General features: G+C 51.5%; 3 protein-coding genes across 3 annotated transcripts in view; 2 read left to right on the forward strand and 1 right to left on the reverse strand.

Annotated features, from left to right (window-relative positions):
- LOC309384804 (uncharacterized protein) overlaps positions 1–27,878 on the reverse strand; it is a gene marked incomplete at its 3' end in the record, with an annotated part of 351,454 nt that overhangs the window by 208,569 nt on the left and 115,007 nt on the right. The window lies entirely within an intron of this gene.
- Positions 1,694–27,183, forward strand: LOC309384244 (rano class II histocompatibility antigen, A beta chain-like). The gene is made up of 6 exons (XM_081937484.1): positions 1,694–1,844; positions 24,764–24,994; positions 25,188–25,469; positions 25,618–25,731; positions 25,970–25,993; positions 26,855–27,183. Exons 1-6 carry the CDS (start codon positions 1,760–1,762, stop codon positions 26,866–26,868), a joined length of 750 nt encoding a protein of 249 aa, XP_081793610.1. The 5' UTR covers positions 1,694–1,759; the 3' UTR covers positions 26,869–27,183.
- On the forward strand, positions 3,586–9,956 carry LOC309384828 (H-2 class II histocompatibility antigen, E-S beta chain-like). The gene is made up of 6 exons (XM_081938642.1): positions 3,586–3,774; positions 5,127–5,396; positions 7,907–8,188; positions 8,347–8,460; positions 8,699–8,722; positions 9,581–9,956. The coding sequence occupies exons 1-6, from the start codon at positions 3,690–3,692 to the stop codon at positions 9,592–9,594; spliced, it is 789 nt and encodes a 262-aa protein (XP_081794768.1). The 5' UTR covers positions 3,586–3,689; the 3' UTR covers positions 9,595–9,956.

Below are 27,878 nucleotides of genomic sequence, written 5' to 3' on the forward strand. Positions count from 1 at the left end.
CGGAGGAAGAAGTGCTGCTCTGTGTGTGTGTGTGTGTGTGTGTGTGTCGGGGGAGGGGAAACATGAAAAGAGCCTGGAAGTTCTGCTTTGATCAGGAGAGCGATGGGCCTCCCACCAGAATCTGCCTGGATCTGGGGCCAATTTTGTATGACTGGGTGTGGCCAAGGACACAATTGTGGGACCCATTCAGATTCTGCTGCATCCTTCAGCTACAGGGGGGGGGGGGACCCAGTTCTGGCCTACTGAGTCCAATGCAGGGCAGGGTGGATTTTGATCCCTTCAAACCCCCCCCCCCCCCAATCCCTGGAAAGGATCCAGGCCATCTCAGGGTAGGCGCCCTGTGGGATGTCTGCCTGCTGCAGCTGGGGGAGGGTTGGGGGGCTCTGAGCTTTCACCTGATCAGGTATCATCAACCATTAGCTGATATTTTATCATCAGCCCTCAACAGCTGCCCAGCCTCCCACGACATCACCTAGGTGAGAGAGATCAGCCTGGTTAGCCTGAGGATGGGAGACCACCAGGAAGCACCTGGGCTACCGTATAGGCTGAAACCCCTCCAAGACAAACAGGGTGAAGCTTCAGGCCCTCCTCGAACTCTCCTCCCTCAAAAGATTCACTTCCCATTCCTCTTTTAGCCTGGCCTGGTCTCCCTGGATCTCTCCCCCTCCCCCCTTTCTCAGTTCCTGCCGTTTGGAAGACCTCGTGGGAACCCAATTCCCCTTGTCCAGAGGAGGGGACAGGGTTAGAGTTGAACGGAAACCCTAAAGGGGGGCAATGAAGGGGGGTCTCACCTTCCTTGGTCCTTGCCCCCACCTCTAAATAGCCTTTTGGTAGCCTTTTAGTCTTTCCCACTTTCCTGAGGTTTGAGTAGAAACAAAGAAAGTAATAACTAGCAGCCAGCACAGGTTTGTTAAAAACAGATCCTTCCTAACCAATCTTATTTCATTCTTCAACATAGAGACTAAATTAGGAGACCAGGGAAATACTGTGGACGTTGTATCCTTAGACTTCAGCAAGGCATTTGACCAAGTAGACCACAACCTCCTTCTTGGTTAGCTAGTAAGAAGTGGGACAGAAGCATCTCCACCAGAGGGATTCCTAACTGGCTGACAAACCCTACCCAATGAGTAGTCCTTAATGGGTCTGCGTCTACCTGGAGGGAAGGAAGCAGTGGGGCACCCAGAGGTTCCTTCTTAGGCCCAGGACTCTTCCATATCTTCATAAACGACTTGGATGAGGGAACAGAAGGGGAACTCTCCAAATTTGCAGATGACACTAAGCAGGCAGGAATAGCCAACACCCCAGAGGACAAGCTCAAAATCCAAAAGGACCTTGAGAGACTTGAACACAGGGCCCCATGTAACAAAATGAAATTCAAGGCAGAGAAAAGGAAAGTCCTACACTTAGGTTAAAAAAAAACAGACCAACTGGACAGGTAGAGACGAGGTGGAACTTGGCTCAATGCCAGGAACTGTCAGAGTCTCTTGGAATCCGACTGGACAATCCCTTAAATATGAGCCAGCCGAGGGTTTCAGCTGCCAAAAAAGCCAATGAAATCCTAGGCTGCCTCAACAGAGGAATAAAAGGAAGATCACGTGAAGCGTTGATACCATTTTACTGCTCCTTCTGGACACTCCCAAGGCCGAAGTCCGAGGGAAACTCCTCCTCCCCCCAATCCAGACCCTCCGATTCCGCCTCTGGGGCTGGAGGCATCGGCGTCTTTCTCCTCTCTCTTTGGGGCGCTTGTGGGGCGGCATCCATGGCTTTTCCTGGGCTCCCCCTGATGCTGCTGGTGGGGGCGCTGGCCCGGATCCCCGGAAGCGAAGGGGGGAAGGAGACCCCCGGTAAGGAGGGGGCTGGGCGGGGGAGGAGGGGGTTGGGGGAAGGGGGAGGTTGGGAAAGACCCCCGGAGGGGGAAGGAAAGTGCTGGGTCTCCAGAGCCTCCAACAGCCTCGATCTCTGCGTGGTCTCCTTCCCCTTCCTCCCCACATTCACCCCCAGGAGGACAGAGAGGGACCCTCCCCCTTCCCCGATGGTAGCCGAGTGGGGGTCTCAGTCGAGCCTCTCTCTCGCCCCTCCCCAAGTGTCTGGATGGGAGTGGGCTGCCTGGAGAGAGGAAGGGAAGGAAAAGCGAAAGCGAAAGAGGGAAAGTGAGGCTGGATCCTCTCCCCAGCTCCCCCTTCACAGGGGAGACCCTGAATTTGGGGAGGAGACCAAGAACCCCCCACCCCCCATAATCCCCCATGGCTCAATCGGGGCCTGGAGGGGGAGGGGGAACTGAGGGGGGATATTGGGGGCTCTGAGTAGCTTCTCCGGAACTGGGTCCCCTTTGTGAAAGGGGCTGGAAACCCTCCCTTTGAAGGGATCTTGAGGGGCTGCAGGGGAGGATATTTTGGGATTCCCCCCCACCTTTCTTTCCCCCCTCGCCCCCACTAGACAACCCCCCCCCCTCAGCAAGTCTCCCTTCCTCTCTAGGACTGAGAGAGTCCCCTTTCCCTCCTCCAGGAAGCGTCTTCCTCCAGGCTCTCGCGGAAGACCTCCAGCCACCCTCCCTTCTTCCGTGGGACCCTCCTCCTTTCCTAGCGGCTGGGAGCGATGGGCCCTGGAGTCCTCCTGACAGCCTTCCTCCTCCCCCTCCCCCTCACAGCCCATTTCCTGGCCCAGACGAAGGACCAGGGCCGCTTCCTCAACGGGACGCAGCGGCTGCAGTTCCTCTTCAGATGAGTCTACCCACCAAAAAGGGGGGAGGGAGGGGGTTGCTGCGAAAGAGAGAAAGAAAGAAAGAAAGAGAGAAAGAAAGAAAGAGAGAGAGAGAGAGAGAGAGAGAGAGAGAGAGAGAGAGAAAGAAAGAAAGAAAGAAAGAAAGAAAGAAAGAAAGAAAGAAAGAAAGAAAGAAACAGTAGGGGGAAAATTTAGATTTCACCCCTGGATCCCTACGGAGATTCCCCCGTGAAGGAGGAGGGGCTGGGGAGAGAGGATCCGGCTGGATCAGGAGGGATCCCTGCAGATCCTCTCCGCCTCTTCCTGCCTGGACTGTCAGCTGAGGGTTTTCCTGGCTTCCCTTCGGATTGGGGTGAGTGTGGGACCCCCAAGTCCTGGCTGGCTGTGGGGCTGCCCCTCCCCACTTGTCACCCGGTGCAGCTGTTTTGGGGGCTCCCTCCTTCCATACTGAGCGGGGGGGGGGAGCCCAGAAGGACCCCTCGAGCTCTGGATCCACTTCGCCCTTCTGGAGTCTCCGCAGCTCCAGCCTGGGCTCCCTCTGGGTACTGTGGGAGCTCAAAGGGCATCTAGTCCACCCTCCAGGCGCACAGAGGAAGGGAGACCGGATGAGAATCGTGGGGGGGGGGGAAATGGGGCAAAAGGAAGTCCAGATTCCCCTCCGGAGCTGGCATGAAACAGCCCCCTCGAATGCATTCCCCCCCGACTGAAATTACTCCCCCTCCCCCTTTCTCGGCTTCTCTCACTAAGTCTTCTATCGGGTGAAGTCAAGGGAGGCTCTGCCCGGAGACCGATGACGCTGCAGAAGGGAGGATTCCCATTGGTCCTCCTGCTCCTTCCGGACACTCCCAAGGCCGAAGTCCGAGGGAAACTCCTCCTCCCCCCAATCCAGACCCTCCGATTCCGCCTCTGGGGCTGGAGGCATCGGCGTCTTTCTCCTCTCTCTTTGGGGCGCTTGTGGGGCGGCATCCATGGCTTTTCCTGGGCTCCCCCTGATGCTGCTGGTGGGGGCGCTGGCCCGGATCCCCGGAAGCCAAGGGGGGAAGGAGACCCCCGGTAAGGAGGGGGCTGGGCGGGGGAGGAGGGGGCTGGGGGGGGAGGTTGGGAAAGACCCCCGGAGGGGGAAGGAAAGTGCTGGGTCTCCAGAGCCTCCAACAGCCTCGATCTCTGCGTGGTCTCCTCCCCCTTCCTCCCCACATTCACCCCCAGGAGGACAGAGTGGGCCCCTCCCTCCGTTCCCCGATGGTAGCCGAGGTGGGGGTCTCAGCCGGGCCTCTCTCTCGCCCCTCCCCAAGTGCCTGGGTGGGAGTGGGCTGCCTGGAGAGAGGAAGGGAAGGGAAAGCGAAAGCGAAAGAGGGAAAGTGAGGCATTTTCAGCCCTGAATCCCCAGAAGGAAAAAGATTCATTTGAGCAAAAGGATTTTGGCTTCTTCAGAAACTTCCACTTTTTCTCCTGAATCTCAAATTTCAGGCTTTGAAGGTCAGGCAAGAGGGGGGGGGGCTTCCGTCCCTTCTGGGGGAGACCCTGAATTTGGGGAGGAGGCCAAGGACCCCCCACCCTACCCCCCATAACCCCCCATGGCTCCATCGGGGCCTGGAGGGGGAGGGGGGAAGTGAGAGAAGGGGATTTGGAGGCTCTGAGTCGCTCCTCTCAATTGGCTCTCAAAAACTCCCCTTTGTGAAGGGGGCTGGAGACCCTCCCTTTGTGAGGCTCTTGGGGGAGGGTGCAGGGGGTCTTTTGGGGGAGGGGGATAGGAAACAGGTGGGATCCCCGAGGATCCCCCCAAGGGAGGGAGTTGGGCTGGAGATTAGAGGGGAAGAAGAAATGTTGGGGCGACCCAGGGAAGGTGGGGGTTGAAGGGCTGGGAGACCCCAGGAGTCTCAGTCTAGATGTCCTCATTGTGCCCCCTCCCCATGTTCCCCTCCCCACCAAAGGAAGAGAGGGGGGGAGATATGGATATTACCTTCCCTCCAGCCCCTCCCCCCATCATCCCTCCCCCTTTAGCTCCAACGTTCCCTGCTCGACCAGCTGAGCTTCTGCCTGCCTTTTCCCACCCTGGGAGGATGGAGGGGGGGGGTCCACCATCCCCTCCCCTCCCCCTCTTTCTTTCCTGCCCCACCCCCACCCCCTTCCGGCCAGCAAGTCTTCCTTCCTCTCTGGGACTGAGAGGGTCCCCTTTCCCTCCTCCAGGGGGCGCCTTTCTCCAGTCTCTCACGGAAGACCTCCAGCCCCCCTCCCTCCTTCCGTGGGACCCTCCTCCTTTCTTAGCGGCTGGGAGCGTCTTACGCCTGACTCTCCCGGAAGGTGCCCCGCCATCCTCCCTTCCCGAGTGGATCCCCCCTTTGCTGGAGGCTGGGAACGATGGGCCCTGGAGTCCCTCCTGACAGTCCTCCTCCTCCCCCTCCCAGCCCATTTCCTGGCCCAGACGAAGGCCGAGTGCCGCTTCCTCAACGGGACGCAGCAGGTGAGGTTCCTGGCCAGGTGGTTCTACGACCGGCAGGAGTTTGTCCGCTTCGACAGCGACCTCGGGGAGTACGTGGCCCTCACGGAGTTTGGGAAGGCGGATGCGGACAATTGGAACAGCGATAAGCAGGAACTTCAGTACATGAAGGCCTCTGTGGATGTCTGCCGGCACAACTACGAGGGTCTCCAGGGCGGCCCTGTGATTGGGCGGAGAGGTGAGTCCGAGGGGAGTTTGGGGGGGAGGGGATGCGGACTATTGGAACAGCAATAAGCAGATCCTGCAGTACGAGAAGGCCCGAGGGGATCGCTTCTGCCGACAGGGCTACAAGGCGGCCAAGGCTGATTGCCCAGAGAGGTGAGTCCGAGGGGAGGGGGGAGTCTGGGGGGGAGTTTGGGGGGAGGGGGGAGTTTGGAGGGAGGGGGGAGTTTGGGGGGGAGGGGATGCTGGGACCCCCCTTTTCCTTCCCTTCCCTTGAGGGAGACTCTCCCGGGTGAAGTTTTCCTCCTTAGTTCTCCTCCTCCTCCTCCTCCCTCCAATTCTCCCTCTGACCCTCATTCATTCCCACAACTCCCCCCTTCTCCTCCCCCCCCCCAAGGACCCCAAACATTCCCCTCCCCGGAATCTGGGACCCCCTGGATCCCCCCAAGAGATCCAGTCTGTTCATCCACCAACCTTTAGAACTCAGGAAAGTAAAGTAAAATAAATAAGTGCATGAAACTAAATCAACAAATTAAAATTAAATGAATAAATGAAAAATTAAATAAATAAAAATTTAAAAATTAAATAAATAAATAATAAAATAAATAAATACATAAATAAAAATAAATAAATAAACAATAAAATAAATACACAATTAAATAATAAAATAAATATATAATAAAATAAATAAATACATAATAAAATAAATACATAAATACATAAATAATAGCATATATACATAAATAATATAATAAGCTAGGAGGACGATGACATCCATCTAATAGGATATCAGAATTAGGAAATGAGTGAATAATATTCTCTCAAATTTGAGAGAGAGTTTGAAATAGTTTTACCACCAAAGAGGATGTTTTCCTGGAGATAATAATCCCCTGACTGAGAATATTCAACATTTAATTATTTCTTACTATCAATTGAACGTTTTTGTCATCTGGCACACTTGAAATAATTCCCATTCCAGCAATATTTACCATGGAAATTTCCTCCCTTCTACTAATTTATCTAATGGTTTTTCATAACTCCTGAAAGTGCCTCAGTCCCTTTGCCTTTGTTTCTCCCCAGCTTTCTCCCCCTAAGCAGAATGCATTTTTCTGATAAATTCAAAATAGTGATCCTGAATTTCATTGGGATTCATATATTTCCTTCCTGTGAAATCCCTCCTCACAAAAGTATTATTTTTACTGCCATGAAAATATTTCAGAGGAGAAGCAAAGAATATTAAATCTGTTTTTCTTCGTCCCTTTGCCTTCGTTTCCTTTCTTTTAATAAATATTCCGTGCATTTAGAGCAAATTGTTGGTCCGGCTGCAGTTCAGGAGACCTGAAATCACTGGGTGTTTCTTGAGTCTCTTTGGGGGGATTTTCTCTTCCTTTTTCTTTGACTTCTGAGCTGACTTTTCTCTCCGGGGAGATCCGGGCGTCTCCTTCCCCCGAGGGGCCAAAGCTTTTCTCTGGCCACCAAGAGAGGCTCTCAGCCTTCCCTGAACTCTCCCCAAAATCAATTCAGCCTCGATTTCTCTGGGAAAAATCCCCTCTGAGTCTTATGCTTGTTGTTCCATGAACCCCAACAAAGGAGCATCTCACTAATTGCAATACTTTAACCCCAAACCTTCCAAAACTACCATCGATTCTACGGGTGCTTCATCAGAAAGAAATATTTAACTCTGGGTCACATTTTCTACTGCATTCGGCATTAAAGTTGATATTAAAAATAAACCTTGAATATCACCGTGTGAGGGAGACAAAATGTATTGTGTGTTCCTGCTGTTTTAAACTGAGAGGTCTCCAAATGTCGATTAAATGAAATTCCTGGATGGACAGAAGGAGAAAGTGGTGTCTCGGAGGAGGGTGGCGGGGGGGTGTTTAAAAATAAAAAAAATGGGACTTCATTTGGGTGTGTGGACGAAATGATAGGCAGTGATGATCCCTGCAGCCTGGAACAGCTGATAGGTGGAATTTCGGGAGGTTTTTAAGAAGAGGTTGGACAGCCACTTGTCTGAAATGTTACAGGGTTTCCCTCCTGAGCAGGGGGTTAGACTAGAAGACCTCCCAGGTCCCTTCCAACTCTGCTATTCTGCTGTGGGATTTGCCTATTTTGACGATTCTTCCCTTTGGATGAGGTCACCTGATCCCAACCAGGAAGGATTTAGGTTTCCCCATTTTTCAGGATCCCTTTTCATGTCTTCCTGCAATTTGCTTTGGAAGATGACTCCAAACACCGTCCCAAAGGTCTTTTCTCCAAAGGCAACTGGACTTTGGTTTTCCTTCAAGACATTTTGCTTCTCATCCAAGAAGCTTCGATTCAGGCACTGAAAAGTGAAGAAACTTCTCAGATGAGAAGCGAAATGTCTTTTGGGGGGGAAAAAAGCCCCTTTGGGTCAACCATGACCTGGACTGACTCAGAATCTCCACAGACACTCAAAACACAGAATATTTTTAAGAGAGAAAAGGAGTCTTGAACTAACCAACCTGTGTCTCTCATGTGCCTCCTTCTCCTCCTTCCCTGCAGCCAAGCCCACTGTCACCATCTCCCCCACCAAGATGGAACCCACTTCCCCCAACACCATCCTCCTCTGCACCGCGACGGGCTTTTATCCCGTGGAGATCGAGATCCAGTGGCTGAAGAATGGCCAGGAGGAGAAGGAGGGCGTGGCCTATGGGGAGGAGCTCCAGAACGGGGACTGGACCTACCAGCTGCAGGTGATGCTGGAGACCCAGCCCCAGCGAGGAGACATCTACACTTGCAAGGTGGAGCACGCCAGCCTGGAGGCCCCCATCACCGTCCAGTGGGGTAAGCCCCTCCCCTCCCTCCCTCCCCTCCTCTGGGGACGCCATCCAACCTGAGAAGGGGAAGGACCCTCCCTGTAGAGAGAATAAGAATGGACCCTCCTCCTGGGGGAAGGTGGGCCTGATCCTCCTGCTCAGGTGAGGCTCCTTCTCCTTCCCCAGAGCCTCGTACCTCCAGCTCTGCCAAGAGCAAACTCTGGACAGGGATTATGGGAGCTGTGATAGGAGTGTCCTTCTTTGCGGTGGGGCTCTTCTCCTACCTGAAGAGCAAGAAAGGTGAGTCTGGGGGGCTGGAGGAGAGGTTGTGGGGAGGGGACCACCTAGGGGAGGCCTCTCATCAAGCTCAGCAGGTGGCCAAGAGGGTCTCCTTGAGAAATATTTTTGGCAGCTTCTCTTGTTTGAGGGGCTATTAAGGGAAGATCCTGCAACCTATTATGGGCTATTGAAGGGGAGGGGGACCCCCTGAGTCCTGCAGCCCATGAAGGGTCCTGATTGGGTCTTTTTCTCCTTCCAGCAATTCCCATCCAACCTCCTGCAGGTGAGTTTCTCCTCTTCCTCCCTCATCTGAACTCCTCCTAAAAGTTATAGGTGGTTTTTTTTAATTCTTTAATTGTTCCTTTAAAAAAAAACATGCCTGAACAATATTCCACCCCTGTGGCTATTCTGAAAGGGGTGAGTCCCATGCTACTATGCACTGTGTCATTGAAGGCCAGTTCAGCAAATGGCAGGAGATGTTCCCACCTAAATTGCTGATAATTAACATAAGCATCTCAGGTATTGTTCTATCGCTTTGTTAGCTCGTTCTTAAGCACCTTTCGTACTTGGATGGAAGGTGGAGCTGAGCCCTTGAGATGACCCTATCAACTTAATGAACTCCAACTTCCAAAACTTCACCCTGAACTAGACACCCCTCCCCCATCCGAGATGACCATTCTTGGCACCCCATTCAGACTCATTTGGGCTCATTAGTTGGAATCTTGACAGGCTCCTCTTCCTGACCCCCCTTCTCCTTGTGAGAATTCACACAATTTCTGGCCAAGTGACCTCAGTCTGCACCTTTTTCTGCCACCCCCTTTGTAGCCCCATCTTCTTTCTTCATATGGAACGTCTGCAGGGAGTGGGGAAGGGGGGATGCCCTCTTGATTAACCCTTTAATTAAGTCAGGGAGAATTCCAAAATCCCCTGGAGATGAAATGGGGAGGAATCCCTCATCCATCCCAGCCTTTTCGTTCCTACAATGGGCACATTCTCCCTCTATCTGTCCCTGCCTATCAACCACCTCCCTGCAGTGTGGGTCTGCCTTGGGGTTGGGGTGCTAAAAGGGAAGATAATATGATTTTTACACTAAAAGTTTCTCTTTATATCCTAATTTTCTTCCCCATCTTTTTTTCTACAGCACTCATGAATTAATCCTGCTCTCTGATGCAAAAGGAAATTATTTCTTTAGTAGCTGATGATTCTTTGTCCTGTTTGCAACCTCTGAAAAATGGAGGCTGAAGGTGGCAGGTTGGGGAGAGGAGGAGAATGTCAGCCTGGACCTTCTCCTGCTGAGATCCCGCCCCAAAGCATCCTTTCAGGGCCTCCCTTTCTTGGGAAGGATGTTTGGAGATGATCTAGACTGCCCCTAGGAATGCTGGGTGGACCTGTCCCTCCAGCCCCCTCATCTCCCCTGGCTTTGAACCCACAGCAGCTTCATCTACATTATTCTTACTACGAATCACTTCCCCTCCCTTCGCTTTGCTATAAAAGAATAAACTTCTGATGTAAGAAAACCCTGGAATTCTTCCTTCCTTCCTTTTCCTCCTGTTTCCCTCCCCCACAGGAGGCTCCTCCGTCCGCTGCCTCTGGAACAACCGGCCTGGCTGCTTCGGGTCAGAAGCCAGAACTGGTTTGGGTCGGCTTATCCAGGGAGGGGAAGGGGCTGGACCCACTCCTGCTTAAAGGCTTCCCTTCCCCTCAAGCCCTCTCTTGAGGAGCAGAATGCCAGCAGACACAGTTGTCTCCAAGCACTTTTGGGGAGACATTGGTGGCAATTTCCCCCTACATTCACCCAGCCATTTGAGCCAATTTCTCCCCTTCACAAGCGGAGGCTCCTGCCACATTTTGGCACCCAACGCCTCCCTCCCTCCCTCCCTCCCTCTTTGGGGCTCAGAATCTAATGGCATGGGGTCTCCTGCTTGATGGTATAGATCAGTGATGGCGAACCTTTTGTGGCTCGGGTGCTAAAAGTGGGGGGAGCACAGGGGGGGTCATGCACAGGCGTGCCACACCCATAATCCTATACGCACGATCCCAGCGCACATGCACGCACGACCAGCACTCCCCCCCCATTTTGGGCGTGCTTTTGTCGCTCTCCTCAGGCTTTAGAGGAGCCTGGGCGAAAACAGCCTCCCCTGCCACTCCCAGAGACCCTCCAGCGGCTTCAGGAGCTTCCCATAAGCCTACAGAGTGCAAAAAACCGGCCCTATGGGCAAACCGGAAGTTCAGGAAGCGACTTCCGGTTTGCTTGTATGGCCAGTTTTAGCCCTCTGGAGTGTTCAGGGGCCTTCAGGAGGCTTCCCTGAAGGCTCCGGAGGGAAAAAATGACTCTACGAGCAGTTTGCTTGTAGGGTTGTTTTTTTGCCCTCCAAAGTCTTCAAGGAAGCCTCCTGAAGGCTCCGGAGCACTAAAACCGGCCCTACGAGCAAACCGGAAGTACATTCCCAAACTTCCAGTTTGCCCATATGGCCGGTTTTTCGCACTCTGAAGATTTCAGGGAAGCTCCTGAAGCCTCTGGAGGGTGAAAAATGGCCTCAAAAAGTGGCCGAAGTCAGCTGGCCAGCGGACGCATGCACACTGGCCAGCTGACAGGGGAACGCCTTGTGTGAGTGGTGAGTGAGATGGTGATGGGTCTCCCCTACTCGAGCAGGGGGTTGATCTAGATCAGCGGTTCTCAACCTGTGTGTCGCGACCCCTTTGGATGACCTTTTTACAGGGGTCACCGAGGAGGGCCCGAAGGAACGGAGTGGCTCGGGCTCCCCGTGCGGCGGAAGGAGAGGTGCCAGAAGACTGATGGGCTTCCCAGCAGGCCACTCCGGCTGGCCTCTCATGCAGGCATTTCTCAGTGACTGGTCCTGGCCGGAAGCTCCTACGGGGTGCACGCCTTTGCTGGGGTTGAGCTGCATCAAAGGGAGAGGCTTGGGCAGTGAGAAGGGCAACGGCTGAGGAGAGCCTGTGGCGGCCGCCGAGTCTCCACCTGACATTGTTTCCCCCCTCTTCCCCCAGCACAGGCCTGGCTCCGCTGAGCCGGCTCTGCTTAGTTCCGCCAGGATCCGAGGGGGAGACCATTAGCTGGAAACCGAACAGAGAAGGGAAGGGAAGGGAGAGCGGACTGGGGACGCGGGAGGGAGTGGAGGGGGTTACTGGTTGGAAGTCTGCAAGGTGGGATCACCGTGCACCCAGCTGGAGGAGGAAAGAGCAAAACCTTGCGCCAGTAGGGGAGGTGTGTGTGTGCGTGTGTGTGTGCGTGTGTGAGAGAGAGAGAGAGAGAGAAGCCGGAATGGAGGCGAGGAGGGGGAGAAGAGCGGCTCCCTGCTGACCCAATCGCGCAATCTGCTCTCTGCCTTGAGAAGGCACGAGCCTCTCGCCTCCTTTTGCCATTCCGCGTCCTTCGCAGGCAACTCAGTGTCAGGAAGAGCTCCAGCATTTTTCTCGTGTTCATCTTTTGCGCACGCAAGCAAAATACCCTCCTGGGCCAGGATCAAGGCGGAGGGGACAACAACTCTCCTCCCGCTGTCGCCCCTGCGCAATGAGATGAGTAATTGGGTACGCAGCGCAGGGGAGCCACGCTGTGCAGGAGACCACTGTTCCCTCTAAGGTGTGTGCCTGCGTGGCCGCGTACGTGCCTAGTATACACCGTGCAGTAGTTTCTAAGTGCCGCACAGTGTCGCGTATTTGCTGGACACGGACTACAGAGCGGCTAGGGAATCGCAATCAAAACACCCTCCAGGCTCTCGCTAAACCTTTCCTACCGCAGTACATTGCTGCCCGACTTCAGGATTCTCCCTAATCAGTGTGGGTCGAAAAGAAAAAAGGGAAAGGGGGGCTTAAAGGTTCAAACAGTAGAGCAAACGCTTCAGAGGCAACAGTTTTCACAGGGAATTAGAACAGAGAGCCCTGGAGTTTCGCTGCCCACCCGGTCGGACCTCGCTTTCTGCGCGTGATCGGCTAATTTGCTACTGCCCGGTTCCCCGGTTAGATTTTTGCTGGGGGGTGGTGGGAAGCTCCTTCGCCTCCGTCACTTTTTCTCGCTCCTCGCTCCTCGGGGCTCCACCAATGGGGGAGCAAGGCCCAGCGCCAGGCTTTGGGCTAACACAGGGGTCTGCAAAGTTGGCTGTTTTAAGACTGGTGGACTTCAACTCTCAGAATTCTGGGAATTGAAGTCCACCAGTCTTAAAAGAGCCAACTTTGCAGACCCCTGGGCTAACATGATTGATGCCCACGGAGTCAGAAAGAGGCGAGGGAGCCCCGTCATATGACACGACATCACGCTTTGTGACCACATTGCTGAGTAATAAAAATCCCAGTCCCACGTTGTAATGAAGGAGTACCTATATTTGATAACTCATTGAGATTTTCAAAGTCATTGAGAATATTTTTGCTTTTAATCTAATTAAACTTATCTGTCCGTTTAAAATAGTGACTTCCATAGTTAAATCATTTGGAGCAAACTAAAACCACTACTTTATAAACAAAAGGAAGGAGTTTTTTTCCCTCTTATTTGTTATGGTAGAGCCATTTTAACAATCTATTTATATTTGCAAGTAGTATGGAGTTTAGAAATTTTTTAGAATTAATACCTTAACTACAATATAAGTACTTTAAAGTCATCCACTTGTAAGAGGAGTAAGATTTGAAAAAAGTGTGGCTAAAATATTTTTCACTTCATTTTTTTTAGAGTTTTGGATAATGCAATTTCCTATTCTGTTTAGCTATTCATTATTAGAATGTACTTTTTCTAATAGCAAGCAACTCCTGTGTGAGCAAACATGAAAAAAAATAAGATTTTATGAGTCAAATTACTTTTTCATATTAAAAATAATAAAATTTAATGTTTTGCAATTAGTTTTGCAGCAGTAGTAGGTTACTGAAACCACCTGTATAGAGAGGAACAAATTCCCACAAATTTTTAAACAATCAGCAAGCATTGTTGAACATGCAGGCAATAAATCCTTGAGTTTACAAATTAATGATGGAAGAAAACTGTTACATGTGAATGAGATTTTATGTATGGGGATTTTAATAATTTTACTCATTTAAAATAGCAAATTGCACATAATACATTCACAGAAGCATACAGTGTGTAGACAACTTTTGCAATTGAACGTGAACTCATTAAAATGAAGTATATCGAGTGAAATTCATTAAAATGAAGTATATCAGACATTTACTCTTTTAATATTACTGGTATTAAGTGCCATTTATATATTCATTTCAAAGCTCTTTTTTATTTAATCCAAAATGAATTTGAAAAGATAATTGTAATAACCCTATAGGTACATCATCGGTCAGTGCTGATGTCGAAACGTAAAGCTGGAGTAAACATTGTTACCGTAAACACTATACAAGTATTTTAATATTGCAGACTTGCAGTTATAAGTGATACTGATGCATAGCACTTTTAATTAAACGTGTATCTTGAATAAATACAACTTTGAGTTTCAAATAACACTGATTTCGTTGTTGTCTTGGGTGACATCTGAAAAAAATTCAGGTGCTCGGGCATGAAAATGTACTTTTCCGCCCACACCGAAAAAAAATTAGAGGGAACATTGCAGGGGACTCCTCAGCGCCAGACTCAAGTCAGCGCGAGCCTCGGTCCCCTTCGTGTTGGCTCAGGAAGGAGGGGAAAGGGGAGCAGCAGCAGCTGGTTGGGTGCAGGGAGGGAAGAGCTCCGGTTCTCCTGCGCTGCACGGGGCTCTCCTTGCGCAGGGCTCTGGAACTCTTCCCTCTCTGCATCCAGAGGCGGCTGCTCCGGCTCTTCCCTGAGCCAACACGGAGGGGACCGCGGCTGGCGCTGAGCTGAGTCTGGCGCTGAGGAGCCTCCTGCGCAGCCAGCTACTCGCTTCTCAGTGGCGGCAGCGGAAGGAGTCGCTGTCCCCGCCTCCGTTGTCCCGGCCCAGGAGGGTATTTTGCTTGCACGCGCAAGAAAGACGTTGGCCTCCCACACAGAGCCCTCGTCAGAGCCTTCCCCAGACTCCAGGACTGGCCCAGGTTCCTCCCCAACCTCCTCACTGTCTGTTTCTGCTGCCGGCTCCTCTGGCCGCTGGCAGGCCACAACAGCAACCCGGTTGTTAAGTGAATCTCGCTTCCCCACTGACTTTGCTTGACATAAGGTTGCAAAAGGAGATCGCATGACCCCGGGACGCAGAGACCGTCATAAATACGCCAAGCACCCAAATTTTGTTCACATAACCATTGGGGTGCTGCAACGGTCGTAAGTGTGAAACGCAGTCATAAGTCATTTTTTCAGTGATGTTGCAACTTTGAGCAGTCACTAAATGAAATGTTGTAAGTTGAGGGATACCTGGGTAGTTTTTTACGCAGCCAAGGAAGCGGCTTCACTACAGGCTGTGTTTTGCCACTCCCGCCATTGTGTGTCGGATAGTTTCGTTTCTTTTGGCCCCACGGTCACAATTGGCGCATCTACCTTGAACCGGTGTGAATTCGGTTCAGTGCCATCCCTATCTCACAGGGCTGCTTCAAGAAGTAGAGGAAGACTGAAGCGGGACAGGGCGGACTTTTTTCCCAAGAGTTGAAAGAAGGGAAGGGCCAGGGGAGACAGGATAGCGGTCTTCCAATATTTGAGGGGCTGCCCCAGAGAGGAAGGGGTCTGCTTATTTTCCTTTGAAGGCCAGACGAGGAACAATGGATGGAAAGTGATCAAGGAGAGATTCAACTGAAAACGAGGAGGGATTTTCTGACAGTGGGAACAATCAACCAATGGGACAGAAGTTGCCTTCAGGAGTTGTCACTTGAGGCTTTCAAGAAGAGATTGGCAGCCATTTCTCAGAAAGGGTGTAGGGTCTCCTGCTTGGGCCGGGGGGGGGGGGTTGGACTAGATCAGTGGATCTCAAAGTGGGCTGTACCGCTGTTTGGGGGGCGGTGGGATGACTTAGGGGGGCGCTAAGAGGCAAGGGAGGGGGCAGAGGAGTGCTGGAGGTGTTCTGCTGTACTGTATTCCAGACTCGCCTAGCTTAGTGCGCAGGCGCGTAATGGAATGCAATGGGACCGAAAGCAAGAGTCCTTCCTCGCCCGACTTGTGTGGAGGTGGAGGCTCAGCCTCACCTCACCAGGAACCGGCGACGCTACTCCTTTGGGAAGGCTTGGGTCTCACGCGCGCCTTCAATGGGTGGAAGGGTTGGGTTCATCGCGTGAGAGTGGCAGTTAAAACTGCTCCTCCAGCTGTGGGGGGAGGGGGCAGCCGTGAACCCCTAAACATAGCGATGGAGTTGTCTTCCCTGCTTCTCGACGGCTTTGCCACCTTCCTTCTCCAGGGCCCTCTGTTATTTAACGAATGGGCGTGTGGGTGAAGAGCTTCACAAGAGCCGAAGGTCCTGTCCCACCCGACGTGAGCGCACGGAGACCCTCGGCCGGTCTCTCATGCTGGGTAGAAACTGAGCTGCTGCCTCCGTAAAAAATTGCAGAGGAAGCTGAAATTTTGGGATGTGATTCTAAGAGGAAGAGCGTCTACTCCGCTTGAACTACTTTCTCATGTAAATAAGGATTGAACAGCGTACAAAAGAGGTTGTGGGTTGTAATCCTTCCATGCTGGGGCAGGGTTTGTGATTTTGCAACTACTTCACAGATGCACGTTTTTTCCTATAGTGTTGGTATTGTTAATAGGATTCTTTTTAAAATCACCTGGATTAATAAACAATCTTAAACTTGCCCACTGATGGAAATACTACAGAAAATGTGTTTTAAATTAGTAATCATTTTTATAGCATTAGCTGGCTGGCTGATCTGCTGAAAGAGGGAGGCACGTCTTGTTCAGAATAGTTTGTGGAATTGAGACAAGTGGTTCTCAAGCATTGACACACCTAATAAAAGGAGCTCACAGTGCACTTTAACCTCATGTCCTGACTACATCCTTGTGTTTCCCCCACCAAAGTGAATTCTCATTGCCCTAATCTCATTCCCAGGAGTGAGTGAAATATCTTGAACCCTCCAACATGGGAGACTGCAACCATCACAAATAGGAGTAAGTTCCCAAGTGCCTGAATTTCCATTGCATGGGCATGGGAAGGGTGCAACGGTTATAAGTGTGAAAAACGGTCATAACTCAATTCTTTCAGTGCCATTGTAACTTCATACGGTCACTAAACTAATAGTTGTAAGATGAGGACCACCTGCATTTCACAAATTGCTAGGGAAGATGCAAACTTGCTCTCTTCCTGCCTGCATTCCAAACTCTGCTCTCTCTTTGCTCTCTGAAAAGCCTTTTCCCTCCTGCTGCAGACCACAGGTAGTCCTCAGATTACGACTATAATTGAGCCCAACATTTCTGTGGTTAAGTGAATTTTGCCCGATTTTATTATCTTTCTTGCCATTCGTTAAATGAATCACTGCACTTGTTACTAACGGCATTAAGTGAACCTGGCTTCTCCGTTGACTTTGCCTTGTCAGAAGGTGGCAAAAGCCGATCCTATGACCTGGGGACTCTGCAACCATCGTAAATACAGTTTGAGTCAGTTGCCAAGCATCCAAATTTTGATCTTATGACCATGGGGGATGCTACAAGGGTCATAACTGTCAAAAAGGGTCATAAGTCACTTTTTCAATACTTTTCCAATGATGAAGATGTTGATCGTTTGCTGCTTCATACGGAAGTTCGTTGGCTATCAAAAGGCAACTGTGTGAGATGCTTTTACAATCTTTTTGACCCTGTTGTGGAGTTTTCTGAAGAGAAGAAAGCTTTGCTCAGTGGTGAACTCAAAGAGATCAGGCATGGCATTGCTTCTTTATCAGAACTATTTGCAAAGTTCAATGAAGTGAATTTGCAGTTGCAAGGAAATGAGGTCAATTCTTATGAAGGCCGAATCTGTCACCTCTACGTTTATTTCAAAGTTAACTCTATTCAAGCGCCATAGAGGCCCTCGCGAGCGATACCAGTTTCCCAGCTTCTCTGAGCGAGAAGAGAGAGGTGGGATACAAGATGAGGATCTTCACGTTTTTTGTGACCATTTGGACATGCTGCCTAAAGATACGTCTGAGCGATATCTTCCTTGGATGGAAATTCCAGATTGGGTGGTGATAAATCCATTTTCAGATCCTGAGGAAGATGGGGCAGTGGAGGAACAACTCACAGAGCTGCAAAAGGACATTGAGCTGAAGCCAAAGTTTAAGAAATGGGACCAAGAGTTTTGGTTACAGAAAGACATTTCTGATTTGCACTTCCAACATCATATTTGGTGGAAGGGGGCTTCCGTGTGGTCATCCAGCTTCTCTCCAAGCAAAGAAATCGACCCCAGATGACTGAACGGGGAGATTTAAGACTCCGGCTAAGTGACTTAAAACCAGACATTGGGAAACTGCTATCATTTCATCCAGCCCATCCATCACATAATAAGAATTTACTGAACAGTGAAGCAGTTACTAAATTTTACTGAGCTTACTAAGTTACTAGTCCCTAAGGTTCTTGATAAACGACCATCAGACTTTGAAAGCCTGGTTATCTCTGGATCAGGTTCAACAATTTTGTTGAATTAACATTAACTAAAAAGGTTTTCAAATTGGATTTTGAATAAATGTGCAATTAATTGTTACAGCTTTGAATTTTACTGTTACTATCTTCCTTCCGTCATGCAAACAGCCCAGTCACATGACCCCACAGCCACGCCCACCAAGCCACGCCCACAGAAGCGGTAGGAAAAAAATGTGAATTCCACCACTGGGTGGTGGGGGCACTGAGGATCAGTTTGTAGCACCAAGGGGGGGGGAGGTGGACTGAAAAGGTTTGGGAACCACTGGTGTAAATGGTGTAGGAGAGCTATGGCCACCACCACCCCCACAGTGCCCATGCGTGCATGGCATTTTTTGCATGCTTTTTTCGCCCTCCCCAGGCTCCAGAGGCTTCCCTGAAGGCTCCGGAGGGCTTAAACCGACCCTACATTCCTGAACTTTTGTTTTGCCCACAGGGCTGAGTTTTTGGGCTTCAGGGAAGCTCCTGAAGCCTCCGGAGGGCCCCTGGGGGGGGGGCTCTTTTCGCCCTCCCCAGGCTCCTATAAAGCCTCTGGAGCCTCTGGAGAGGGCGGAAAATGGCTTTAAAAAAGGCTAGACTCAGCTGACAGGGCAACCCCTCACGTGCCCTGACAAATGGCTCCGCATGCCATAGGTTCGCCATCCCGGGTGTAGGGTCTCCCCTACTCAAGCAGGGGGTTGGTCTAGATGACCTCCGAGAAATCCATCTGAAGCCATTCCTGGTATAGAAGACATTTGCCATGGAGGGGAATACCAGCTCTGTGGGAAAGATGGGGGGGGGGTTCAGTGGGGCATCCCTGAATGGAAGACCCCTCCCTTCTTCCCAGCATCCTTCCAACTGAGCCTCTCCCCCTCCAGAGGTCATCCAGACGGGCTCTGCAGGACCCCAATAGCCTCAGTCTCTAAGGGCAGAGCTTTCCCCTCCCCTTCCTCATCTGGGGTCTCGGGGTCACCACAGGAAGAATCGGTCAGTGTCTCATTGTAGGAATTGTCTCAAACACGGAGAAGATTTGGGCTCCTGTCTCCAATCCCTCCCTTTGCAAGATAGCGTGGAAGAACCCGGAGAAGGGACAACACCAAAGGTATCCATGACAGGAAAAAGAAATAAGATTTCCTTGACAAGGAAGAGGCATTGTTGGTGAAAGATGCTTCCTTGCTCAGGGGAACTGAACCAGCAATTCATAGACAATCAAACCAGGGGGCTTGGCTGTTTCCCAGGTGAGGGGAACGTATCAAAGACGTGAGCAAAGGGCTTAAAGAAATATTGAAGTCCACAGATAATTATTATCTCTTCCTCCTCTTTCATGCGGGGAGGAATGAGAAAGTCACTGGAAACGATGCCAAGAGACTGGGAGCAGGTGGGCATGGGAGCCAAAGAGATGGGGGCACAGGTGGTTTCCTCTTCTGCTCTCCCAACAAAGGGAACCATCCAAGGAGGGAAGGCAACACCTTGGAAGTCAAGCCTGGCTTAAGGGATGGTTCTCTGGAGGGGAATCCACATCCATGGACCATGGTCCACAACCCCTACATGGGGGGCTTCTGAAAGGGGATGAGAGCTGCCCGTCATAAGGACCCAGAAGGTCGGCTTTGGGAACTGACTGGCTCTCCTCATCCGGAGGGCTTGAAAGTGAAAGCAAAGTTTTAGAAGCTAATTGGAAGCGGAGACCTCAGGGGAATCAACCAGAGAGACCAACTGGAAAACGAGGGAGAGGGTGGCCGGCAGAAGCTACGGAGGCTCTACGAGGGGATTGCTTCAAGGGCGGAAATTGGGACATGTTGAAAGAGGCTGCAACAAATGGACAACAGACTGAGGTGAACAAATACGCTTCCATTCTACGGGTTAGGATTATCCATGCATCCATCCGTCCATCATCCGTCCATCCGTCCATCATCCGTCCATCCGTCCATCCATCTACCCTGTTTTCCCGAAAATAAGCCCTACCTGAAAATATTGCAACACAGCATCAGCCATGAGGTGACCACGCTCGCCGCCTCCTGCACCTCAAAAATAATAAGACCCCCCCCAAGGCCAAGTGCTTATTTTTGGGTCAAAAGAATATAAGACCCTGTTTTATTTTCGTGGAAACATGGTATCTATTTATATCCATCCATCCAATTTAAATAGCCACCCATCTCACAACAAATGATTCTGGGTCACAGGCGGCAAAGCTAAAAACAGGAATATACTTGAAAGTATTTTAAAACACATTCAAAGCAATAAAAAAAAAGCTTTAAAAAGAAGGAATATTAGGCAAAGAGTCACTTTTTTCAGTGCCAACTTTGTCTGGATGAACCGTTATAAGTCAAGGACTGTTTTCTTCCATGTGCTTTAACTGAGGGAGAAGGGACTCCATCTAATCTGGGGGTCAGGAAGGGCCCCTTTAGCTGCTTCCAATGGGGCAGAGGAAGAAAGGGGCTGCCCCACCTGGAGGCTCAGCCATGGGGCAGAGGAGTCCCTGAGCTGCCCCGATGAAGAATGGAGGCTTGTTGCCTGATGGATCCTGGCCAGTTCCTCAGCTCCCCTTCAGAAGAGCCCAACGCTTCAGGCTGGGGAAGCGAAACCCAAGCGCCTCTGCGGCTGTTGGGGGTCAGAGGAAGAAGTGCTGCTGTGTGTGTGTGTATGTGTGTGTGTGTGTGTGTCGGGGGAGGGGGAAACATGAAAAGAGCCGTGAAGTTCTGCTTTGATCAGGAGAGCGATGGGCCTCCCACCAGAGTCTGCCTGGATCTGGGGCCAATTTTGTGTGACTGTTGTGGCCAAGGACACAGTTGAGGGACTCATTCAGATTCTGCTGCCTCTGTCAGCTACAAGGGGGGACCCAGTTCTGGCCTTCTGAGTCCAATGCAGGGCAGGGTGGATTTTGACCCCTTCAACCCCCCCCCCCATCCCTGGAAAGGATTCAGGCCGTCTCAGGATACGCACCCTGTGGGATGTCTGCCTGCTGCAGCTGGGGGAGGGTTGGGGGGCTCTGAACCTTCACCTGATCAGTTATCACCAACCATTAGCTGAGATTTTATCATCAGCTCTCAACAGCTGGCAGCTGCCCAGCCTCCGATGACCCCACCTAGCTACCCCTGGGCTACTGTATAGGCTGAAACCCCTCCAAGACAAGGAGGGTGAAGCTTCAGGCCCTCCTCGAACTCTCCCCCCTCAAAATATCCACTTCCCATTCCTCTTTTAGCCTGGCCTGATCTCCTTGGATCTCTCCTCCTCCCTCCTTTCTCAGTTCCTGCCATTTGGAAGACCTTATGGGAACCCAATTCCCCTTGTCCAGAGGGAGGGGATAAGGTTAGAGTGGAGCAGAAACCCTAAAGGGGAACAATGAAGTGAGGTCTCACCTTACTTGGTCCTCGCCCCCACCTCTAAATACAGTAGCCTTGTAGTCTTTCCTACCTTCCCGAGGCTCAAGTAAAGCTCTAGTAGAAATGAGTAAAGTAATAACTAGCAGCCAGCACAGGTTTGTTAAAAACAGATCATGCCAAACGAATCTTATTTCATTCTTCAACGTAGAGACTAAATTATTAGACCAGGGAAATACTGTGGATGTCGTATCCTTAGACTTCAGCAAGGCATTTGACCAAGTAGACCACAACCTCCTTCTTGGTTAGCTAGTAAGAAGTGGGACAGAAGCATCTCCACCAGAGGGATTCCTAACTGGCTGACAAACCCTACCCAATGAGTAGTCCTTAATGGGTCTGCCTCTACCTGGAGGGAAGGAAGCAGTGGGGCACCCAGAGGTTCCCTCTTAGGCCCAGGACTCTTCCATATCTTCATAAACGACTTGGATGAGGGAATAGAAGGGGAACTCTCCAAATTTGCAGATGACACTAAGCAGGCAGGAATAGCCAACACCCCAGAGGACAAGCTCAAAATCCAAAAGGACCTTGAGAGACTTGAACACAGGGCCCCATGTAACAAAATGAAATTCAAGGTAGAGAAAAGGAAAGTCCTACACTTAGGTTAAAAAAAACAGACCAACTGGACAGGTAGAGACGAGGTGGAACTTGGCTCAATGCCAGGAACTGTGAGAGTCTCTTGGAATCCGACTGGACAATCCCTTAAATATGAGCCAGCCGAGGGTTTCAGCAGCCAAAAAAGGCAATGCAATCCTAGGCTGCCTCAACAGAGGAATAAAAGGAAGATCACGTGAAGCATTGATACCATTTTACAAAGCCTTAGTATGGCCACACTGGGAATCCTGCACCCAGTTTTGGTCACCACGATGTAGAAAAGATGTGGGGACTCTAGAAAGAGGGCAGAGAAGAGCAGCAGAGAGGATGAAGGGACTGGAGGATAAAACGTAGGAAGAACGGTTGCAGGAACTGGGCATGGCTAGTCTAGTGAAGAGAAGGACCAGGGGAGACAGGATGGCAGTCTTCCAATATCTCAGGGGCTGCCCCAAAGAAGAGGGAGTCAAGCTATTCTCCAAGGCACCTGAGGGGAGGACAAGAAGCAATGGGTGGAAACTAACCAAGGAGAGAAGCAACTTAGAACTAAGGAGAAATTTCCTGGCAGTTAGAAGAATTAATCAGTGGAACAACTGGCCTCCAGAAGTTGTGAATTCTCCAACACTGGAAGTTTTTGAGAAGATGTCGGATAACCATTTGTCTGAAGTGGTGTAGGGTTTCCTGCCTAGGCAGGGGGGTGGACTAGAAGACCTCCAAGGCCTCTTCAAACTCTGTTATTCTATTCTATTCTAAGGAGGGGGCTGGGAGGGACCCACGGATGCTGGGGAGCAGAGAAAGGAGCTGAGACCCCCCCAAGAGAGACTTTGGGAAAGGGGTTGGAGGGCAAGAGAAGTGGGAGCTTCAAGGCCCAAATCCCTTTGGAGCCCCCAAAGCTTCTTCCGTTAAAAGAGGAAGGAGACGGGAAGCGAAAGAGGGAAACTGAGGCATTTTCAGACCTGAATCCACAAATGACACCAAAACTACGTATAAGAAAAAGAATTTTGGCAGCTTCAGAAAATTCACTTTTTCTTCTGAATCTCAAACTTGAGGCTTTGAAAGTCAAGCAAGAGGGGAGCTTGGAGCCCTTTTGGGGAGCCCCTTAATTTGGGGAGGGGACCAAGGACCCCCATCCCACAATCCCCGATTCCTCAATCAGGACCTGGAGGTTGGGGGGGGGAGGGGAGGCTTTGAGAGAAGGGCCTGGGAAATTAACTCCCCCAAACTCTCCCTTTTGTGCAGGGGGAGGGAGACCCTCCCTTTGAGGTGGTCTAGAATATTCTGAGGAGGGAAAAGGGGTCTTGGGCTGAATAAGCAACTTGAGTTTCTTCTCTGCGCCGAACTAAGTCTTCTATCGGGTGAAGTCAAGGGAGGCTCTGCCCGGAGACCGATGACGCTGCAGAAGGGAGGATTCCCATTGGTCCTCCTGCTCCTTCTGGACACTCCCACTTCCGAAGTCCGAGGGAAACTCCTCCTCCCCCCAATCCAGACCCTCCGATTCCGCCTCTGGGGCTGGAGGCATCGGCGTCTTTCTCCTCTCTCTTTGGGGCGCTTGTGGGGCGGCATCCATGGCTTTTCCTGGGCTCCCCCTGATGCTGCTGGTGGGGGCGCTGGCCCGGATCCCCGGAAGCGAAGGGGGGAAGGAGACCCCGGTAAGGAGGGGGCTGGGCGGGGGAGGAGGGGGCTGGGAAAGACCCCCGGAGGGGGAAGGAAACTGTTGGGTCTGCAGAAACTCCGACAGCCTCGATCTCTGCGTGGTCTCCTCCCCCTTCCTCCCCAATTCCCCCCCTCACAGGAGGACAGAGAAGGACCCCTCCCCCCGTTCCCCGATTGTAACCGAGGTGGGGGTCGCAGCCAGGCCCCTCTATCTCTCGCCCCTCCCCAAGTGCCTGGGTGGGAGTGGGCTGCCTGGAGAGAGGAAGGGAAGGGAAAGCGAAAGCGAAAGAGGGAAAGTGAGGCATTTTGAGCCCTGAATCCCCAGAAGGAAAAAGATTCATTTGAGCAAAAGGATTTTGGCTTCTTCAGAAACTTCCACTTTTTCTTCTGAATCTCAAATTTCAGGCTTTGAAGGTCAGGCAAGAGGGGGGCTCCCGTCCCTTCTGGGGGAGGCCCTGAATTTGGGGAGGAGGCCAAGAACCCCCCACCCACCCCCCATAATCCCCCATGGCTCCATCGGGACCTGGAGGGGGAGGGGGGAAGTGAGAGAAGGGGATTTGGAGGCTCTGAGTCGCTCCTCTCAATTGGCTCTCAAAAACTCCCCTTTGTGAAGGGGGCTGGAGACCCTCCCTTTGAGACGCTCTTGGGGGAGGGTGCAGGGGGTCTTTGGGGGGAGGGGGCTAGGAAACAGGTGGGATCCCCGAGGATCCCCCCAAGGGAGGGAGTTGGGCTGAAGATTGGAGGGAAAGAAGAAAAGTTGGGGCGACCCAGGGAAGTTGGGGGTTGTAGGGCTGGGAGACCCCAGGAGTCTCAGTCTAGATGTCCTCATTGTGCCCCCTCCCCATGTTCCCCTCCCCCCCAAAGGAAGAGAGGGGGGGAGATATGGATATTATTACCTTCCCTCCAGCCCCTCCCCCATCATTCCTCCCCCCTGCTCGACCAGCTGAGCTTCTGCCTGCCTTTTCCCACCCTGGGAGGATGGAGGGGGGGTCCACCAGGAGGCTCCTCCCCTCCCCCTCTTTCTTTTCTGCCCCCCCAGACCTCCCCCCGCCCAGTGAATCTGCTCCCCTCTGGGACTGAGAGAGTCCCCTTCCCTCCTCCAGGGGGGCATCTTTCTCCAGTCTCTGAAAGGAAGTTCCCCCGCCATCCTCCCTTCCCGAGTGGATCCCCCCCTTTGCTGGAGGCTGGGAACGATGGGCCCTGGAGTCCCTCCTGACAGTCCTCCTCCTCCCCCTCCCAGCCCATTTCCTGTACCAGGGGAAGGCCGAGTGCCGCTTCCTCAACGGGACGCAGCGGGTGAGGCTCCTATACAGGTATTTCTACGACCGGCAAGAGACCGCCCGCTTCGACAGCGACCTCGGGGAGTTCGTGGCCCTCACGGAGTTTGGGAAGGCGGATGCGGACAAGTGGAACAGCGATAAGCAGATCATGCAGTACGAGAAGGCCCAAGCTTCAATTCAGGCACTGAAAAGTGAAGAAACTTCTCAGATGAGAAGCGAAATGTCTTTTGGGGGGGAAAAAAGCCCCTTTGGGTCAACCATGACCTGGACTGACTCAGAATCTCCACAGACACTCAAAACATAGAATATTTTTAAGAGAGAAAAGGAGTTTTGAACTAACCAACCTGTGTCTCTCATGTGCCTCCTTCCCCTCCTTCCCTCCAGCCAAGCCCACCGTCACCATCTCCCCCACCAAGATGGAACCCGATTCCCCCAACACCATCCTCCTCTGCACCGCGACGGGCTTTTATCCCGTGAAGATCGAGATCCAGTGGCTGAAGAATGGCCAGGAGGAGAAGGAGGGCGTGGCCTATGGGGAGGAGCTCCAGAATGGAGACTGGACCTACCAGCTGCAGGTGATGCTGGAGACCCAGCCCCAGCGAGGAGACGTCTACACTTGCAAGGTGGAGCATGCCAGCCTGGAGGCCCCCATCACCGTCCAGTGGGGTAAGCCCCTCCCGTCCTGCTCTGGGGACTCATCCTGCCCTGAGAAGGGGAAGGACCCTCCCTGTAGAGAGAATAAGAATGGACCCTCCTCCTGAGGGAAGGTGGGCCTGATCCTCCTGCTCAGGTGAGGCTCCTTCTCCTTCCCCAGAGCCCCGTACCTCCAGCTCTGCCAAGAGCAAACTCTGGACGGGGATTATGGGAGCTGTGATAGGAGTGGCCTTCTTTGCGGTGGGGCTTTTCTCCTACCTGAAGAGCAAGAAAGGTGAGTCTGGGGGGCTGGAGGTGAGGTTGAGGGGAGGGGACCATCTAGGGGAGGCCTCTCATCAAGGTCAGCAGGTGGCCAAGAGGGTCTCCTGGAGAAATATTTTTGGCAGCTTCTCTTGTTTGAGGGGCTATTAAGGGAAGATCATGCAACCTATTATGGGCTATCGAAGGGGAGTGGGACCCTCTGAGTCCTGCAGCCCATGAAGGGTCCTGATTGGGTCTTTTTCTCCTTCCAGCAATTCCCATCCAACCTCCTGCAGGTGAGTTTCTCCTCTTCCTCCCTCATCTGAACTCCTCCTAAAAGTTATAGGTGTTTTTTTTTAAATTCTTTAATTGCTCCTTTTAAAAAAAACATGCCTGAACAATATTCCACCCCTGTGGCTATTCTGAAAGGGGTGAGTCCCGTGCTACCATGCACTGTGTCATTGAAGGCCACTTCAGCAAATGGCAGGAGATGTTCCCAGATAAATTGCTGATAATTAACATAAGCATCTCAGGTGTTGTTCTATCACTTTGTTAGCTCGTTCTTAAGCACCTTTCGTACTTGGATGGAAGGTGGAGCTGAGCCCTTGAGATGACCCTCTCAACTTAATGAACTCCAACTTCCAAAACTTCACCCTGAACTAGACACCCCTCCCCCATCCGAGATGATCCTTCTTGGCCCCCCATTCAGACTCATTTGGGCTCATTAGTTGGAACCTTGACAGGCTCCTCTTCCTGACCCCCCCCCCTTCTCCTTGTGAGAATTCACACAATTTCTGGCCAAGTGACCTCAGTCTGCACCTTTTTCTGCCACCCCCTTTGTAGCCCCCTCTTCTTTCTTCATATGGAAGGTCTGCAGGGAGTGGGGAGGGGGATGCCCTCTGGATTAACCCTTTAATTAAGTCAGGGAGAATTCCAAAATCCCCCGGAGATGAAATGGGGAGGAATCCCTCATCCATCCCAGCCTTTTCGTTCCTACAATGGGCACATTCTCCCTCTATCTGTCCCTGCCTATCAACCACCCCCCTGCAGTGTGGGTCTGCCTTGGGGTTGGGGTGCTAAAAGGGAAGATAATATGATTTTTACACTAAAAGTTTCTCTTTATATCCTAATTTTCTTCCCCATCTCTTTTTCTACAGCACTCATGAATTAATCCTGCTCTCTGATGCAAAAGGAAATTATTTCTTTAGTAGCTGATGATTCTTTGTCCTGTTTGCAACCTCTGAAAAATGGAGGCTGAAGGTGGCAGGTTGGGGAGAGGAGGAGAATGTCAGCCTGGACCTTCTCCTGCTGAGATCCCCCCCAAGCATCCTTTCGGGGCCTCCCTTTCTTGGGAGGGAGGGTTGGAGACGATCTAGACTGCCCCCAGGAATCCTGGAATTCTTCCTTCCTTCCTCTTATTTATTTCTCCTTCCTTCCTTCATTGCTTCCTTCCTTTCTTCCCTCCCTCTTTCTTTTCTTTTCCCTTTTTTCACTCACACCCTTTGTCTTTTGCTCCTTCCTTCTTTCTTTCTTTCTTTCCTTCCTTCCTTCCCTCCTTTTTTCCTTCTTCCTCTTTCCGTCACCTACAGGAGAGTCTTCCCTGGATTGAGGCCAGGACTGGATCAGGAGGAGTGTGGGCAGATCCCAGGGAGGGGAAGGGTGTAACCAGTAGCCAACATGGGAAGGAAAGCAAAGAATTTCATTCTTTGGATAGGTATTTAATTTTTTTAAAACTTTTGTGATGTGTTTTTTTTTAATGTTGTACGCCGCCCTGAGTCCTTTTGGAGAAGGGCGGCATATAAATCCAAATAAACAAACAAACAAACAAACTTTGACAAAGTGACTAAACTACTAGACCAGGGAAATACTTTGGACGTTGTATCCTTAGATTTCAGCAAGGCATTTGACCAAGTAGACCACAACCTCCTTCTTGGTTAGCTAGGAAGAAGTGGGACAGAAGCATCTCCACCAGAGGGATTCCTAACTGGCTGACAAACCCTACCCAATGAGTAGTCCTTAATGGGTCTGCCTCTACCTGGAGGGAAGGAAGCAGTGGGGTACCACAAAGTTACGTCTTGTGGGCAGGACCCATGGGTTTTGCTGGGGTCCTTCAGCTGTTGATGGGGGTAGAGCTGTTGGGAGTCCTTGGAAGCGAAGGGGGGAAGGAGATGCCTGGTAAGG

This window comes from Natrix helvetica, assembly GCF_964273705.1.
Source record: "Natrix helvetica genome assembly, chromosome: 1".
NCBI lineage: Eukaryota > Metazoa > Chordata > Lepidosauria > Squamata > Natricidae > Natrix > Natrix helvetica.

What these genes read in the sequence shown, in the direction of transcription:
- LOC309384244 (XM_081937484.1), top strand. Translation starts at nt 1,760, where the DNA reads ATGGCTTTTCCTGGGCTCCCCCTGATGCTGCTGGTGGGGGCGCTGGCC. An exon ending in TTCAATTCAGGCACTGAAAA is followed by an intron (nt 24,995 to 25,187) that starts GTGAAGAAACTT and finishes CCTTCCCTCCAG; the next exon opens with CCAAGCCCACCGTCACCATC. An exon ending in CCCCATCACCGTCCAGTGGG is followed by an intron (nt 25,470 to 25,617) that starts GTAAGCCCCTCC and finishes CTCCTTCCCCAG; the next exon opens with AGCCCCGTACCTCCAGCTCT.
- LOC309384828 (XM_081938642.1), top strand. Translation starts at nt 3,690, where the DNA reads ATGGCTTTTCCTGGGCTCCCCCTGATGCTGCTGGTGGGGGCGCTGGCC. An exon ending in AGGGGGGAAGGAGACCCCCG is followed by an intron (nt 3,775 to 5,126) that starts GTAAGGAGGGGG and finishes TCCCCCTCCCAG; the next exon opens with CCCATTTCCTGGCCCAGACG. An exon ending in CCCCATCACCGTCCAGTGGG is followed by an intron (nt 8,189 to 8,346) that starts GTAAGCCCCTCC and finishes CTCCTTCCCCAG; the next exon opens with AGCCTCGTACCTCCAGCTCT.